Source organism: Talpa occidentalis, unplaced genomic scaffold, assembly GCF_014898055.3.
Source record: "Talpa occidentalis isolate TD23 unplaced genomic scaffold, MPIMG_talOcc4v2.1 talOcc4.7, whole genome shotgun sequence".
Classification (NCBI taxonomy): Eukaryota; Metazoa; Chordata; class Mammalia; order Eulipotyphla; family Talpidae; genus Talpa; species Talpa occidentalis.
In genome coordinates, this window is record NW_023605083.1 from 86,841,278 (window position 1) to 86,856,890 (window position 15,613).

General features: G+C 38.3%; 1 protein-coding gene across 1 annotated transcript in view; it reads right to left on the minus strand.

Moving 5' to 3' along the window:
* The window catches only part of METTL16 (methyltransferase 16, N6-methyladenosine), a 96,688-nt gene that overhangs the window by 53,623 nt on the left and 27,452 nt on the right, over positions 1–15,613 (minus strand). The window contains exons 4-6 of the mRNA XM_037491635.2: positions 11,684–11,824; positions 10,226–10,341; positions 9,632–9,774 (exon numbers count right to left, since the gene is read on the minus strand). Of these exons, the coding sequence (XP_037347532.1) occupies positions 9,632–9,774; positions 10,226–10,341; positions 11,684–11,824 (400 nt within the window). The remainder of the gene's footprint in view (positions 1–9,631; positions 9,775–10,225; positions 10,342–11,683; positions 11,825–15,613) is intronic.

The following is a 15,613-nucleotide window of genomic DNA, read 5'->3' on the forward strand; positions in this document are numbered from 1 at the left end:
AAAAACAATGAGCAGGAAAAATGTCCTGTCCCTCCACCCACACCTAGGCATAAGATTTTTAAAAATACAGAAAATCAAAGATAAAAAAAGAAATCCTGAAAGAAACCTTACTCTATAGGTAAGAGGGAAATGCCTTACCTATAGAGGAACAAAGATAAGAATTATACCCAACTTGTCTTTAGAAACCATGCAAGAAAAAAGAAAGTGGACTGCAGTATTTTTTAAAAGATTTATTTTTGCATATAAGAACTGGGGTACCAGAGGTATAGGGGTGAGAGGATTCACCAGAGACAGAGTGGGGAACAGAACAGGCAGAATGACTGAAATGCACTGCTGAGGGGAGCAGAGGGTGAGACAGGAGAGGTCTGCTGTGCCATGTGGGTTAGCTCCTGCAGTGGCTGCCAATAGCTTCATAGTGGTGCGACTTAACCCCTTGCTCCACCAGGGAGGCCGTGGACTAAAGTATTTAAAGTGAAGTGTTGAGGGCCTCCCCTGGTGGCGCAGGTCATTGTGTGCCGCACTGTGAAGCTGTTCCCCCCGCCAGCCGGCAAGGGTCCCTCACGGCACGGCAGACCTCTCCTGTCGTGCCCGCTGTTCCCCTCAGCAGTGTATTTCATCAGTCTGCCTGTTCTGTTACCTGCTCTGTCTCTGGTGAATCCTCTCACCTCCCGCACATCTGGCCTGTACCCTAGATCTTGTGTAAATGAATAAATCAATCTTAAAAAAATAAAAAATAAAGTAAGAGCAGCTTTATAAAAAATAAATAAAGTGAAGTGTTGAGAGGGAAAAAAAACACCACTCTAGTCCCTGCTCTGTCTCTGGTGAATTCTCTCACCCTCCCGTGCTTCGGACTATACCCAGTGCTTGTATGAATAAATAAATAAATCTTAAAAAAAAAAACCCAAAACTCTAGAATTCTGTATCCTACAAAATTATCCTTCAAACTTAAAGGAAAAATAAGGATTTTCTCCAACAAACAGAAAACAAGAATATCGTTTGCTAATAGAAGTGACTTGCAAGAAATGTTAGAAGAAGTTCTATAGAAAGAAGAACAATGGTATAGGTCAAAAACTCAGACCTATATTAAAAATGAAGAACACAGAAGTATCACATTAAAAAGAAACTTTTTATTTTATTTTTTTTAAGATTTACTTATTTATTATACAAGAACTGGGGTACAGGCCAGAGGTGTGGGGGGTGAGAAGATCCACCAGAGACAAGAGTGGGGAGCAGAACAGGCTGACTGACTGAAATACACTGCTGAGGGGAGCAGCCGGCAGACAGGAGAGGTCTGCTGCACCACATGGGTAGCTCCCTGGTGCTGGGGATTGAACTCATGCTGCAGAGGCTGCCAATAGCTTCATAGTGCGGTGCTTAACCCCTTGCGCCACCAGGGAGGCCCAGAAACTTTTTATTCTTAATTGATCTACAAGGTATAACAGTTTATTCAAAATAATACTACCAACAATATTCAATTATGTAAGATTATGTATACCTACACGTGAAATGAATGATAATAATGTCACAAGGAACAAAAAGTAGGAATTAGGATTATTTTGTTATTATTAAGACATTCACACTACCTGTTAAAGGATATGGACTGAATTTGAAAGTGACCTTGGACTAGTTGTAAACAGACTGCAAATTCTAAGAAAACCTGTAAAAAAATTTTTTAAACTTGTAACCAATATGCTAATACAGAATATGGAACATAGAAAATGCTCAGTGTAGGGAACAAAGGGTGAGAGGCTCAATGGGCTGTGGCAAGGGTTGTTGGTATTTTGGAGGTGGGTGTGGTATATGAAGATACATTTGAAGAAGTGTGAACCTAAAACACAGTGTTGGAAATTCAATTAAAACCACAAAATGGGGCCTCCCTGGTGGCACAGCGGTTGAGCGCTGGGTTGTGAAGCTGCCCGCAAGCTCTGCAGCGCCGGTTCGATCCCCGGCTGCTCCCCGGCCACCGGAGGAGGGTCCCACATGGCACGCAGACCTCTCCTGCCACCCGCACTGCTTCCCTCAGCAGTGTACTGCGGTCTTTCTGCCTGCTCTGCTCCCTGCTCTGGCTCTGGTGAATTCTCTTATCCTCCCACGCTTCTGACTGTACCCAGTGCTTGTATGTATCAATCAATCAATCAATCAATCTTTATTTAAAAAAAAAAAGAACACAAAATGGGACTCCCTGGTGGACAAGGGTTAAAGTCTCAGCTCTATCAAGCTATTTCCAGCCACTGCCACATGAGTTCCATCCCCAGCCAGGGAGCTACCTGACATGGCTCAGCTGACCCCTCCTGTCTTCCCTGCTGCTCCCCTCAGCAGGTTATCTCACTAGATCTGCCTGATCTGCTCCCCACTGTCTCTGTTGAATCCTCTCACCACCACCCCCATCCAGCACCTCTGGCTTATACCCCAGTTCTTGTATGCATAAGTAAAAAATAAATAAATCTTCTAAATAACCCAAAAGGCAGAATGGAGGTACAGATAAAAAATAACAAGGGAACAAACAGAAAAACAGTAACAAATATGGCAGTCATTTATCCAGTTATAAAAATAATTACTGTGATCAATGATACAAATGTATCAATTAAAAGAGATTGTCAGGGAGGATCAAGAAACAAAATCCACTTTAAAAAGTAAATGGGGCCTCCCTGGTGGTGCAAGGAGTTAAGATGCAACCTATGAAGCTGTCTGCAGCCTCTCCAACACGAGTTCGAGTCCCAAGCCAACCAGGGAGCAGTTGCCCACATGGCCCAGCAGACCTCTCCTGACTCACCCACTGCTCTCCTCAGCAGTGTATGTCAGTTAATCTGCCTGTTCTGTTCCCCACTCTGTCTCTGGTGAATCTTCTCACCCCCCACACCCCTGGCCTACACCCCAGCTCCTGTATGCATAAATAAATCTTAAAAAAAAAAAAAAAAAGTAAATGGATAAAAAAATAAATAAAAAGTGAATGGATGGAGAAAGATATATTATACTGACAATAATAAGAATAAAGCAGGGAGTAGCTATATTAATTTCAGAGAGAACTGACTTGAGACAAAGGAAAGTTTTTAGGAATAAAGAAGGCATTATATAATGCTAAAGGAGTCAATTATCCAAGAAGACCTAACAATTCTTCACATACTGGCACTTAATAGCAGAGTTGTTGCCTCATGTCAAAATAAGGCAAAAACTGACAGAACTGCAAAGGAGAAATGGATGATTCCACTATTTGAGTTGGAGACTTCAACATCCTCTTATTAGAATGGACAGATCCAGCAGGCAGAAAACTCAACACCACCATCAATCAACTGGACATAACTGATATCTACTGACTGTTCCTCCAACAGCAGAACACACATTTATCTCAAACTCACATGGAACATTCAATAGGACAGACCACATTCTGGGACATAATGACAAACATTAACAAATCTGAATGAACAGAAACCATACAGTATCTGCTCTTATACCACAAAGTAACTAAACTAGAAATCAGTAACAGAAAGATATTTGGAGACTAAACAATACACTTACAAATAAAACACAGGTCAAAGAAGAAATCCTAAGAGAAATTAACATTTTTAACTAAATGAAAACACAACTTATTAAGCTTTATCTAGTGAATATGACATTTACAGGGAAATTAATAGCACTGGATGAACACATTAGAAAAGACCCCAAATCAATCATCTAAGCTTCTACCTTAGTAAGCTAGAATAAGAAAAGCAAATTAAACCCAAAGCAAGATCCAATCTAGGATTACGCATTTCATTTACATGTCAAGTCTCTTTAGTGTCTTTCAATCTGGAACAGTTTTTTTTTAAACGTTATGACCTTATTTTTTTTTTTAAAGATTTATTTATTTATGCATACAAGAGCTAGGGTACAGGCCAGAGGTGCGGGGGATGAGAGGATTCACCAGAGACAGAGAAGGAGCAGAACAGGCAGACTGACTGAAGTACACTGCTGAGGGGAGCAGCGGGTGAGTCAGGCCCATGGCCTTAATATTTTTGAGGAATTGTTTTACAAAATCCTTCAGGCTGGTGTGTCAGATGTTTGTTTATAACTAGATTCAGGTCATACATTTTAGGCATAACAAGCACAGATCTGCTATTATATCTTTGTAAGTGTGTCACATCAGGAGATGATCACCTGGTCAAAGTGATATCCCCTAGGTTTTTATGCTGTAAAATTACTGTATTTCTTTCTAATTATAAGTAATATGTGGTGAGATACTTTGAAACTATACAAATAACACTTTTCTCTTCAACTTTTTCACTGATTCCTCCATGAACCATTACAGTAATGACTAAAAAGGTGACTTTTCTAGCATTACCATTCCTTCTATATTTATTAGTTGGCATTCTACTGTAAAAAGACATTTCCTTTACCTCCCTTATATATTTGCTTATTTTATTCAAAGGATTATAAACCACAATGTCATTATTCATTCTTGAACTCATATTGTCCAGATTTGGTCTAAACCGGTACCCATGTCCCCTTGACATTTTTTTTTTTTGAGTACTTCCTTATTTTTTGGAATAAGATATTCTAGATTCATCTTATCCTTATTACAGAGCACTGGAATCACCAATTTCTCCAAGAACCCTGTTTCTTTTTAGTGGGGACTGGACTCTTTTTGAACTCAAGCTTAAACAAAGGTACAATATAGGAAAAAGATAAAAGCAGAAGTTTTGAGTGTAAAGGGCTATGATGAAAGTAGTCTAAAAACTTCCCTACACAGTAGAAACTAACACTTTGATGTTTATAATATAGTACCAGAATAAATGTCCCTAGATATGTACCAAAGTAGCACTAATATTGATAAAGTACCAGAATAAATGTCCCTAGATATGTACCAAAGCAGCCTCAAAATCTGCCATTTAAATTATCATAAATTCCAAATCTACACTTACATAACTAAAAATAAACTTTTTTTTAAAAGACAACATGTTTTTATTTTTTATTCATTTTATTTTTATGCATATAAGAACTGGGGTGCAGGCCAGAGGTTGGGGTTGGTGAGAGGATTCACCAGAGACAGAGTGGGGAATAGAACAGGCAGATTGATTGAAATACACTGCTGAGGGGAGCAGTGGGTGAGACAGGAGAGGTCTGCTATGCCATGTGGGTGAACTCCCTGGCTGGGGATTAAACTCCTGCTGCAGTGTATGCGGATAGCTTCATAGTACTGAGACTTAACCCCTTGCGCCACCAGGGAGGCCCTTAAAAATAAACTTTTATCCTACTTTAATGGGAATAAAATATCCTTTTTAATACATGGTTTTAGTATTGTTGGGGGGAAAGGATGCTCTACACACAGAATGAACTACACACAGATTTTATGGACTCTACCCTCACCCCAGTCTTATAGATAAAAAATGTTATCATTATCCTCGCTGATTTTAACAACTCTCTTCTTTGACCACCTAAAGCCAAACCAGCCCGTGAATACTTAATGGAAATGCCATAAAAGTTGATACAGGAGGTGCAGGGGTTAAAGACACAGCACTATCAAGCTATCGCCAGTCACTGCAGCACCAGGGAGCCAACCCACATGGAAAAGCGGACCTCTCCAGTCTAGCCTGTTGTTACCCTTAGCAGTGTATTTCAGTAGATTTGCCTATTCTGCTCCCCACTCTATCTATAGTGAATCATCTCACTCCCACCACTGTACCTCTGGCCTACACCCCAGTTCTTTCATGCAAAAATAAATAAATTTTTTTTAAACAATAAAATTTCTTTTTAACAGAGGACCACATTTAAATCTACTGGATTCCTAGGTCAGCCACAGAGTTAAAAGATCCTATTTAATATTAATTTCTGTTAATTATATCAAGTATGTATTTATTTAATTCTGTGATCACACTTTGAGAATGAGGCAGCTATTATTATCCCTCTTTAGCAATGAGAAAATAAAATTTAAAAAAATCAAAGATTCACATTCAAAAGGCCAAGATTATACAATTTACTGCCCATCACCAAACATGTGAATTATATACTATGGCATTGTGACTTTAAAGAAATGTTTGGTAATTTAGATGATCAAAATATTTTCTCATACATATTTGATCTTCAACTGCCCCCTACCTCCCCCAAAGCATTGGCATTTTTAAGTGTTGTTTTGTTAATGAAGGTAACTTTAGAAGACACTAGAGGAAGGAGGAGTTGCCAGGAAAACCAACTAGAATAGAGGGTAAAATTTTCAGTCCCATCCCCCTGACTTCCTGGAGTGAGTTCAAAGATTTAATCAGTCTTGCCAATGTAATAAGACCCTCATTAAAGTCCAGAAAGAGGGATTTCAGGGAGCTTCCAGGGTGGTGAACACGTGAAGATCTGGGGACACTGGCAGAGAAGTTCTGGAGAAGGCAGAGAAGTTCTGTGCCTTCCCCCCCATATCAGGTCCTACTCATCTATTCAATCTGGCTATTGATAGATATCGTTTGTAATAAATTGATGATCTAGTGAGTGAATGGATTTCCTGAGCTCTGTGTACCTTTCAAAGCTGAGATGAGTGTTCTGGGAATCTCTGATTTATAGCTGTTGGATCAAAAGTACAGATAATGATCTGAACTTTAAATCTGAAGAAGGGGTTATGCAGACCTCTGATCTATACCTGGCTGGTCAGAAACCTGGCAATTGTGGCAGGAGGCTTATGGCAGGAGTCTGAAGTAAAAAGGGGGCATCTTAGAAGACTGAGTCCTGAACTTGTGGAATTTCACATTGCGTCTGGGTAGGTAGTGTTAGAATTGAACTGAAGTCTCAGACACCTTCATAAATTCAATAGTTGTTTGCTGGTGTGAGGAGGCTTACCCAGATACCCTACAAGGAATTGGGTCTCTGGATACCAACAGTAGGCATACACAAAGCCAGCATCTGGCAAGATGGTAGGGAATGTAAAGGAAAAAGCAAAGAGAGAGAATGAGTGAAAGCTGTATTAAGTTGGAACTTAATTCGGATTCAGATCTGTGGTTCATGAAAAATCACAAAAACAATGCTATAAAAGGTAACTGCAGTTGCTGCTGAGCATGACTTAGGTGAGGTATCTTGAGATCAGTTCAACAAATTTAACTTATTTTACGCCATAATGTTATATATTGTTTCAAGATAAGAAGGAACAAAATTCTAAAGGGATAAACAGATGGCAGGTTTAAATATTGTTTTATTAATGCTTATTTTCCAGAGATTCAAAATACTCAATTTTCACAGTATTCGAAAAGGCATAATGGTATAAATATTCTGTCAATATTTAAAATGTACAGGAGGACATGAACCAGTAATATGTACAAATGAAAATCACGGTGCTCGTAAAATAGTTAACAATATTTATGAGTAATACTCTTTCATGAAACATTCTTCTATTCTCTTTCCAGTACAAAACAAAAAAAAACCTCTAATACTTTATTTCTTCCCTTCTTTCTTTATGGTCCCTCTCAACCTCCCTGCATCCTAATAGAATGAGCAAGACTGCTCAACCATGTTTTTAAATAAATCATAATTGGGCAAAGTTTCCCATGGATGGTATCAAGCTCGAAATTGTCAACTATCGAGAGATAAGATGGGCATTAGCAATTTATCACTCCTAGTAAACATACCTTTCATTCAATTAGAGGCTTTCACAGAACCAGGTACTGGCAGACCTAGAACATACTAACCAATTTTTCTTTCTTGGAATGGTGTTCCCTTAAATTATATTTTTATAGAAATTTAGTGATCAAGGTCTCCAGTAAATGGCTTTCCTCATTTTCCTGAATGGCTCCAGTTCCCTCAAAAAGCCAACAGACACTGAAATGGCCATAAGGCGCTGGTTACCTCTACATGAGTTTCAGTATTCTGTTACTTTAAGTTCATTTTACTTTCTCAGACTCTTCTCAATCCTCAGTATAACTTAAGTGTCTTTTTTCTGCATACACTAATGTGTCTTTGAAACTCAACATAAAGCAAAAACGTAATAACCTTTGGTTTCAACAAAGTCTAAAATTTTCTGAGAAGCAGACTAATATAATACAACTGCTTTCCAGATACTAGTACTTATCAAATCAGGGTATTTGTTGATTTTGGAATTGGCTTTTTATTAAAATAAGCAGTTTTAAACATCTAAAAATGCAAAAGCAAAGTTGTCTCTATCTAGCAATTCCACTTCTGTGTATATACCCAAAAGAATTGAGAGCAGAGTTTTAAGAGATACTTGCACAGCACAGCAACATTATCTACAAGAGCCAAAAGATTGAAGCAACCCAAGTGTCCAGCAAAAGGTGACCGGAAAAATAAATACGGTATATTATACTCAATGAATTATTAATATTATTCAGCCTTAAAAAAGAAGATTCTGACAACCTATAATATGAATGACTATCAAGGATATTATTATTATTTTTTTTTTAATAGAGGCATGTTTTATTTATTTATTTATTATTTATTTGTTTGTTTGTTTTTTGTTTACACATGCACTGGGTACAGTCAGAAGCACGGGAGGGTGAGAGAATTCACCAGAGCCAGAGCGGGGAGCAGAGCAGGCAGAAGGACCGAAGCACACTGCTGAGGGGAGCAGCGGGCAGCAGGAGAGGTCTGCGCGCCATGTGGGACCCTCCTCCGGTGGCCGGGGAGCAGCCGGGGATCGAACCGGCACCGCAGAGGCCGCGGGCAGCTTCGCAACCCAGCGCTCAACCGCTGCGCCACCGGGGAGGCCCTATCAAGGATATTATAATCAGTGAAAGAAACCAATCACAAAAGGACAAATAATGTATGATTCCACTTCTATGTGATACCTAGAAGAGTTAAGTACATACAGAGGATAGTGGTTGTCAGGGGTTGGGCTCCCTGGCAGAGGGGGAATGGGGAGTTGCTGTTTAACAGTTACAGAATTATTAGTTTTACAAGAAGAGTTCTAGAGATTAGCTGCACAATAATGTCAATGTACTTAACACTACTAAACTGTATGCATTAAAAATGTTTAAGATGGTAAATTTTGTTATGTGTGTTATCTCCCAAAGCTAAATGCTAGGGTTGAAAGTCCTTTTAGTTTTGAACTACCACATTATCCAGCATTTCAACATTTGGCAGGATGAGAAGTCAAGCAAGACAAATAGCTCTTTTTGAGTACCTTAGATGCTGCTCAATGACAGGTGTGTTATCCAAAATAATTAGCTTATAAAAAGAAATATCCTAAACTCGCCTCTGGAACTGGTTAGTGAGCTAAGTTTCCCTTCATTAAGTTCTTGACAGCTCACTAGCCCCCACATCTGTCATTGTTTGGGAAATTGATTCCAAGAACACAAATTGCTTCAAGGGTTAGGCAACAAATTTATTCTGGTTCATGGGACAGATCTGAATCCATCTGTTTCCTAATCAAAAGCCACATCTGAATCAGTTTTACTCCATCACAGTACCATTCAAAAATGAGCAATACAATCATAAGGTATTTTCCTCCTTTCCTTCCATGTAGTATAGATGATTACTGGAAACACAAACCAATTAAAGGCATGAGACCATGCTCAGAAACAGGGTCATCTATAGCCAACTATAAGGTCTTTTTATTTTTATCTATTTATTTCTCAAACCATCATGACTACATTTCTTCTAAGTGACATGGGTTCGTCTTGGATTTACAAAGGGGGGAAATATTCCCATGCTGTAATGACCAACTTACCTGAGTCTTTTTTTAAGTTGTAAACTGTCATGGATGATCCTTTTAACAAATTCTAATTCACCTCCTTCTGCCATGATCTCTGTGATACCGCCCGTATTTACAGAACTAGGTGGAGGTCTTCGAGGATTTCGAGAGTTTACTCCCTGAACAGCAACAACAAAAAGCTGATGAAAAGTTTTTATACCTTAAATTTTAACCAAGTTTTTGACTGTAATCTAGTTTTAAGTAAGAACACTTAGGTTTAAGTTTACAAATATTATGCTGGATTTAGGATTTAAAAATCATATAACCACTGTAATATTATATTTTAAACAACTGACTTCATGTAAATATTCCTTTCCAGGATTTTTTACCTACCGTTTTTGTGATTAAACATACAAAATTTGCACTTTTTGTATAGTGTAGCTTAAAAATGTCTATCACATTTTCATTATGCCTTCTGACTTGGTATCATGCACAGAAAATATTCCACTCAAAGATTAACTTCATATCAGAAGCATCCTAATTGATACAACTTCCAAAATGAAAGTACTCTTCTCTCTTATCTTTGCAAACTTAAATATTCAATTACTTTAAAGCAAAAGATAATTTTACCTTGGCTTCCAACTGATTCGCAAAAAAGGGAGGGTTACACATACAAAAGTCATAGATTATCTCAGATTCTTCTTTAAGAGCATCCATCAGGAGTGTCTTCTGTGGTACTTTCACCACTAGGAGAAAAAACAGTAACTGAACTAACAGTAAAGCTGTGGCAGTTTTCAAATAGATCCATCAATTCTGTCACATCAGTCATTTCAAGAGGTAGAGTTGTTTATTTTTTTAAGATTTATTTATTTATGCACAGAAGAACTGGGGTGTAGGCCAGGGAGGTGGGGAGTGAAAGAATTCACCAGAGACAGAGGGGGGAGCAGAACAGGTGGATTGACTGAAATACACTGCTTTGGGGAGCAACAGATGAGACAAGAGACATCTGCTATGCCATATATGGGTTGGTTGCCTTGCCAGGGATGGAACTTAGGCCACAGCGTGATAGCTTGATAGCACTGACTTAACCCCTACACCACCAAGGAGGCCCTCAAGAGGTGGAGTTTAATTTCCTCTCCTTGAATATAGGTTACACTCAGTGACTCACTTTTATCAAATAGAATATGATGGAAATGACAGGGTGTCCTAGGTTATAAAAGGTGATATGGCTTCCTCTTTCCCCTTACCTCGTCAATTACCAGTTCAAGGAGAAGCCAGTTGACATGCTGTAAGGATGCTCAAGCAGCGTTGTGGAGAAAAACACATGGCAATGAACTATTTCCTATTAACAGTCATTAAGTACACCATCTTGGAAGCAAATCTATTCTATCATTCAGATGACAGCAACCTTATAAAAGACTGAATCAGGGCCTCCCTGGTGGCACAGGGGGTTAAGACGCAACCTATGAAGCTATCCACAGCCACTGCAGCATCAGTTCGATCCCTGGCCAGGGAGCAACTCACATGGTGCAGCAGACCTCTCCTGACTCACCCGCTGCTCCCATCAGCAGTGTATTTCAAGTCAATCTGCCTGTTCTGCACCCACTCTGTCTCTGGTGAATCCTCTCACACCACATACCTCTGGCCTGTACCCCAGTCTTGTATGCATAAATAAATAAATCTTAAAAAAAAAAAAAAAAAAGTGAATCAGGTTTACAGCAGGTTCACACCCAAATTCCTGACTCACAAAAACTCTTTTAAGATATTGTTTAAAGCTGCAAGATTTTTAAAGTGATTAGCAATATAAGAGTTGATTAACTAAAAAACACATTAACAATACAGAGTACTGATTTTGGAGTTAAAAATAAACCTGAATAGGCAAATTTTAGCAAGCAGACAAATTCATAAATACAGATCCACAAATTATAAATATCGACTGTATTAACCATATTTCAGCAAACCCAACATACCAGATTTTTTAAATTAACAAAGTTTGTATATTAAAGCAAAAGATAACAAGATATACTAAATCAGAAAGATGGTTTAATAAGCAAAGCTTGAAAGGGATATTTATTTTGTAAAGCTAACCTTTTATGAGATCAGATAAGTTATTCTGCTCCACATTTTTCTTTGCATAGTTGAAGCACATATCATCTACTTCAGTAGCAAGAAAATACCAGCCATTTAAGGTTGTTCCAAGTAAAGGATAGATGCAGGATGCTCCAGTACCTAGTAAAATGAAAATTCAGAACAGATTGCATACTCCTGAATAAGAGATGAGAATGAAAAACAAAAATACCATTCCTCTCTTCTCTTACAATTCCTATAATTTCAACAGTTTAAAACACCAGCTGATTATGTACATACACTGTAGCTACTAGATTCTTGAATCATTTCAAGCATGTTAGTCTTATATTATAATTAGATACAATTTTCCTAGAGGATAAAACCTTGTTGTCCTCTCCTTTTCTATGTTATTGGCAAAATGAAGTGTGTATAACTGACTGGTGATCAACTAATATAGGACTGATTACCTGAAAATTGTTAAAACTCAATTTACTTTACATAAAATTTTTGAGGTTTTACCAAAAAAAATGATTCTCTTAATATAAATCAATGCTATGTGTTAAAACACCACAATAATAATCTTCAAGTAGATCAACATACCATCCCATTCAGCAAAAGCAGAAATACATAGGACATAAAATTTTCATATTAAAATACCCAATTCCCCACATATCTGCAATTTGGTACTTGAAATCAGGCTTTTAAAAATATGAAAGAGAGAATTCATTTCTTATATATACATATATATGGATATGCCAGGTTGTCGGAAAAGTCATGACGTAGCTTTTCTTTGAAAAACAGAAAAAATGCATCATGACTTTTCCAACAACCCAGTATGTGGAGAGACATGGAAAGATACTTGATCTAAAACACCAGTCACAGGCTTACCGTACCATAGTATCAAGGAAGACATTCAGAGGTAGATGCTCTAGGCAAAAATCACTTTTTTGACAACTAGGATTTAGTCCTAACCTATACAATAATCACAATTGGTGCTTTCATGACTACTGACTAATCCTTGTCAAAAAGATCTGAAAGAGCACAGTCAAGAGAAAAAAAGGCAGTGTTTCTCCCAAAGGCCTGTAACAGCCACCCTGTGCCAGGCACTCCAGGCCAGCTTTCCCTTGACCACATCTTGGTGCCAGTCTAGCCTTCTAAGGATCTGGCAGGAAGAGATGAAGGCTAGAGATACTTCTAACCCAGAGAAAACCCAGGATCATTTTACTACTTGCTTATCAAGTATTATTAATTAGGCTAGAAAAAGACACAACAACTGATGACCAGAACATTTAAGCTTCCTGACAGTCATGGTAATTGTTACCTTTCCTATCAATGTTTTTACCTAACAGCATCTTGGCCATGATGCTGCTAGACAAAAGCTCCTTGGGGATGTGTGGGGTGATGAGGGAAGGGTACTCAAACTCCTCTCAGAAGTCACAATTATTTAGTCCCTGCTAGTTATTTTGGTAAATGAGAGTTATTCAAAATAAGAAAATTTAAGTAGTATTTTCAGTCCTGTGGGGAAAAAAAATCTGGACCAGACACCAGGCCCTTCTTGATTCTCATGTGTCTCTCTCTCTCCATACTTCAATTTCACTTAAAATGAAAAAAGTACACTTTCCTTCAGATGCACAAAGATTAGGTAGCTCCAGTGTATTTCTGCAAGAAAATCAAATTTCTCAATTCTTATGACCTTTACATTCTAACAACCTAATCCCCTCAGAAAGTTGAATGATATTTTTAAGTGGGTAATAATCTTTGAAATGATAAATAAAAATGGAAAGAGTATAATCATAGAATTAGAGCAAACTGATGGAGTCTGGGGGAAGAATTTATATAAAACCCTAATTAGAATGAATGTGATTTCAGCAAGAATGCCCCTTGTGAAGAGCTAAAATCCATTAACCTCCTATATCCCCAAGTGTTATTTTAGAAGGTGTGGGGCATAATTAAAATAAATTAGCACTAACTAGATTCTCAAGCTTTTTTATATAACCCATCAATCAGTCAATCTTCTGCCATGAACATAAAAAGGCAAAAGCTTTTAAGCCCCATTATTTGTACATTGTCTTTAGCTCATATGGGGGTGTTCAGAATTGTGAATGCTGAAATAATGATGTATGAATTGTGAATGCTGAAATAATGATGTATGTATCTATCAACATTCAACAAATTTTTTATTGAACATCCATGTGCCTGAAACTTTGCTAGGTCTTGGGATAGTATAGTAAACAAAAAAGTTACACGTTCTGTACTTTGCACTCTAGTGGCAGAGAAATTCATTAAATCACCCAGAAGAGTGAATGTGTGGTTATAAACTTAAAAAAAAAAAAATGACATGAAGTAAGAAATATGGCTTTCTAAAGTTCACAAGAAAAGGAACTTAATCTCTCAAGAAAAAAAAAGCTTTCTTGAGAAAATAAGAATAGTGCTGATAATTACAGTATAAGTGAGAAAGATGAAAATAGTAAAGTTCAAGGCAGAGGGAACATGTACAAAGGTCTGGAATCAAGATACGTGATTAGAACTGAAGATAAGTACAGAAAACAAGGAAGAGAAGCACATAAGATGAAGCTTAAAGATACCTAGAGAAGGGCCTCCCCTGGTGGCGCAGCGGTTGAGCGCTGGGCTGCGAAGCTGCCAGCAGCCTCTACAGCTCCAGTTCGATCCCCGGCCACCGGCAAGGGTCCCACATGGTGTGCAGACCTCTCCTGCCGCCCGCTGCTCCCCTCAGCAGTGTACTTTGGTCCTTCTGCCAGTTCTGCTCCCCGCTCTGGCTCTGGCTCTGGTAAATTCTCTCATCCTCCCGCGATTCTGACTGTACCCAGTGCTTGTATAAATAAATAAATAAATAAATCTTTAAAAAAAAAAAAAAAAGATACCTAGAGAAGAGGGCAGGGATCAGACAATGGAAATTCTATTTGGCCAAGTGAAGGTTTTGGCTTTTGTTGTAGAACAAATAAATCATTATAGTAAAGATGCTATCAGAAATGGACTTATATATACACCTTCTAGAAAATGGAACAAAAGCAATAGAGTGGATTAGAACAGAGTAGCTGAGAAGCTATTCTGTAGACCAGGAGAGATGATAGTGACTTGGACTGAGATGGTGACAGTGGCAATGGAGAGAAGTAGATGGCTTAAGAAATATTTGAGAGAGAAAAATCAACGGGAAATGGTAATAGACCTTCTCAGTGAGAATGGGGAGAAGTAATTATCAAAAATGACAGAGTGGCCTGTGGTAGCTTTACTGAAATAAGTAACAAAGGAAGAGAACCAAAATTAGGAAGAAAGGTGATGAAACTGGACTTAGATCTGGCAAAGTGTGAGATTTTTTTTTTAATTTTTTTTTTTTTTTTTAAGATTTTACTTATACAAGTACTGGGTACAGTCAGAAGCACGGGAGGGTGAGAGAATTCACCAGAGGCAGAGCGGAGAGCAAAGCAGAGCAGGCAGACTGACGAAGTACACTGCTGAGGGGAGCAGCAAGTGGCAGGAGAGTCTGCACGCCATGTGGGACCCTCGCCCGGAGGCTGGGGATTGAATCGGTGTTGCAGAAGCTGTGGGCAGCTTCGCAACCCAGTGCTCAACCTCTGCACCACTGGGGAGGCCCGTGAGATGTTTTTTAGATAGCCAAATTTCTATACATATGGGACTAGAACTAAAGAAAAATAATCTGAAGTAAAAGATTAAATAAGTGTGTAGTATTTGATTGCAGGTGGAAAATAGTCATAGATGTGGATGAAATTGCCTAAAAGTAGGGAGTTAAATAAGAAAGGGTCTAAAGACTACACTTTACAGATTCTCAATGTTGTTCCAATGGCCACATACAGAAATAATAAGTCGAAAAGGGGAAAAAGAGGCACTAGAAATGATAAAGGAATACCAGAGGAATCTGTTATCATGGAAACAAAAGAGTGCCTAGAGGAAAAAGAAAGGGATCAATAAATA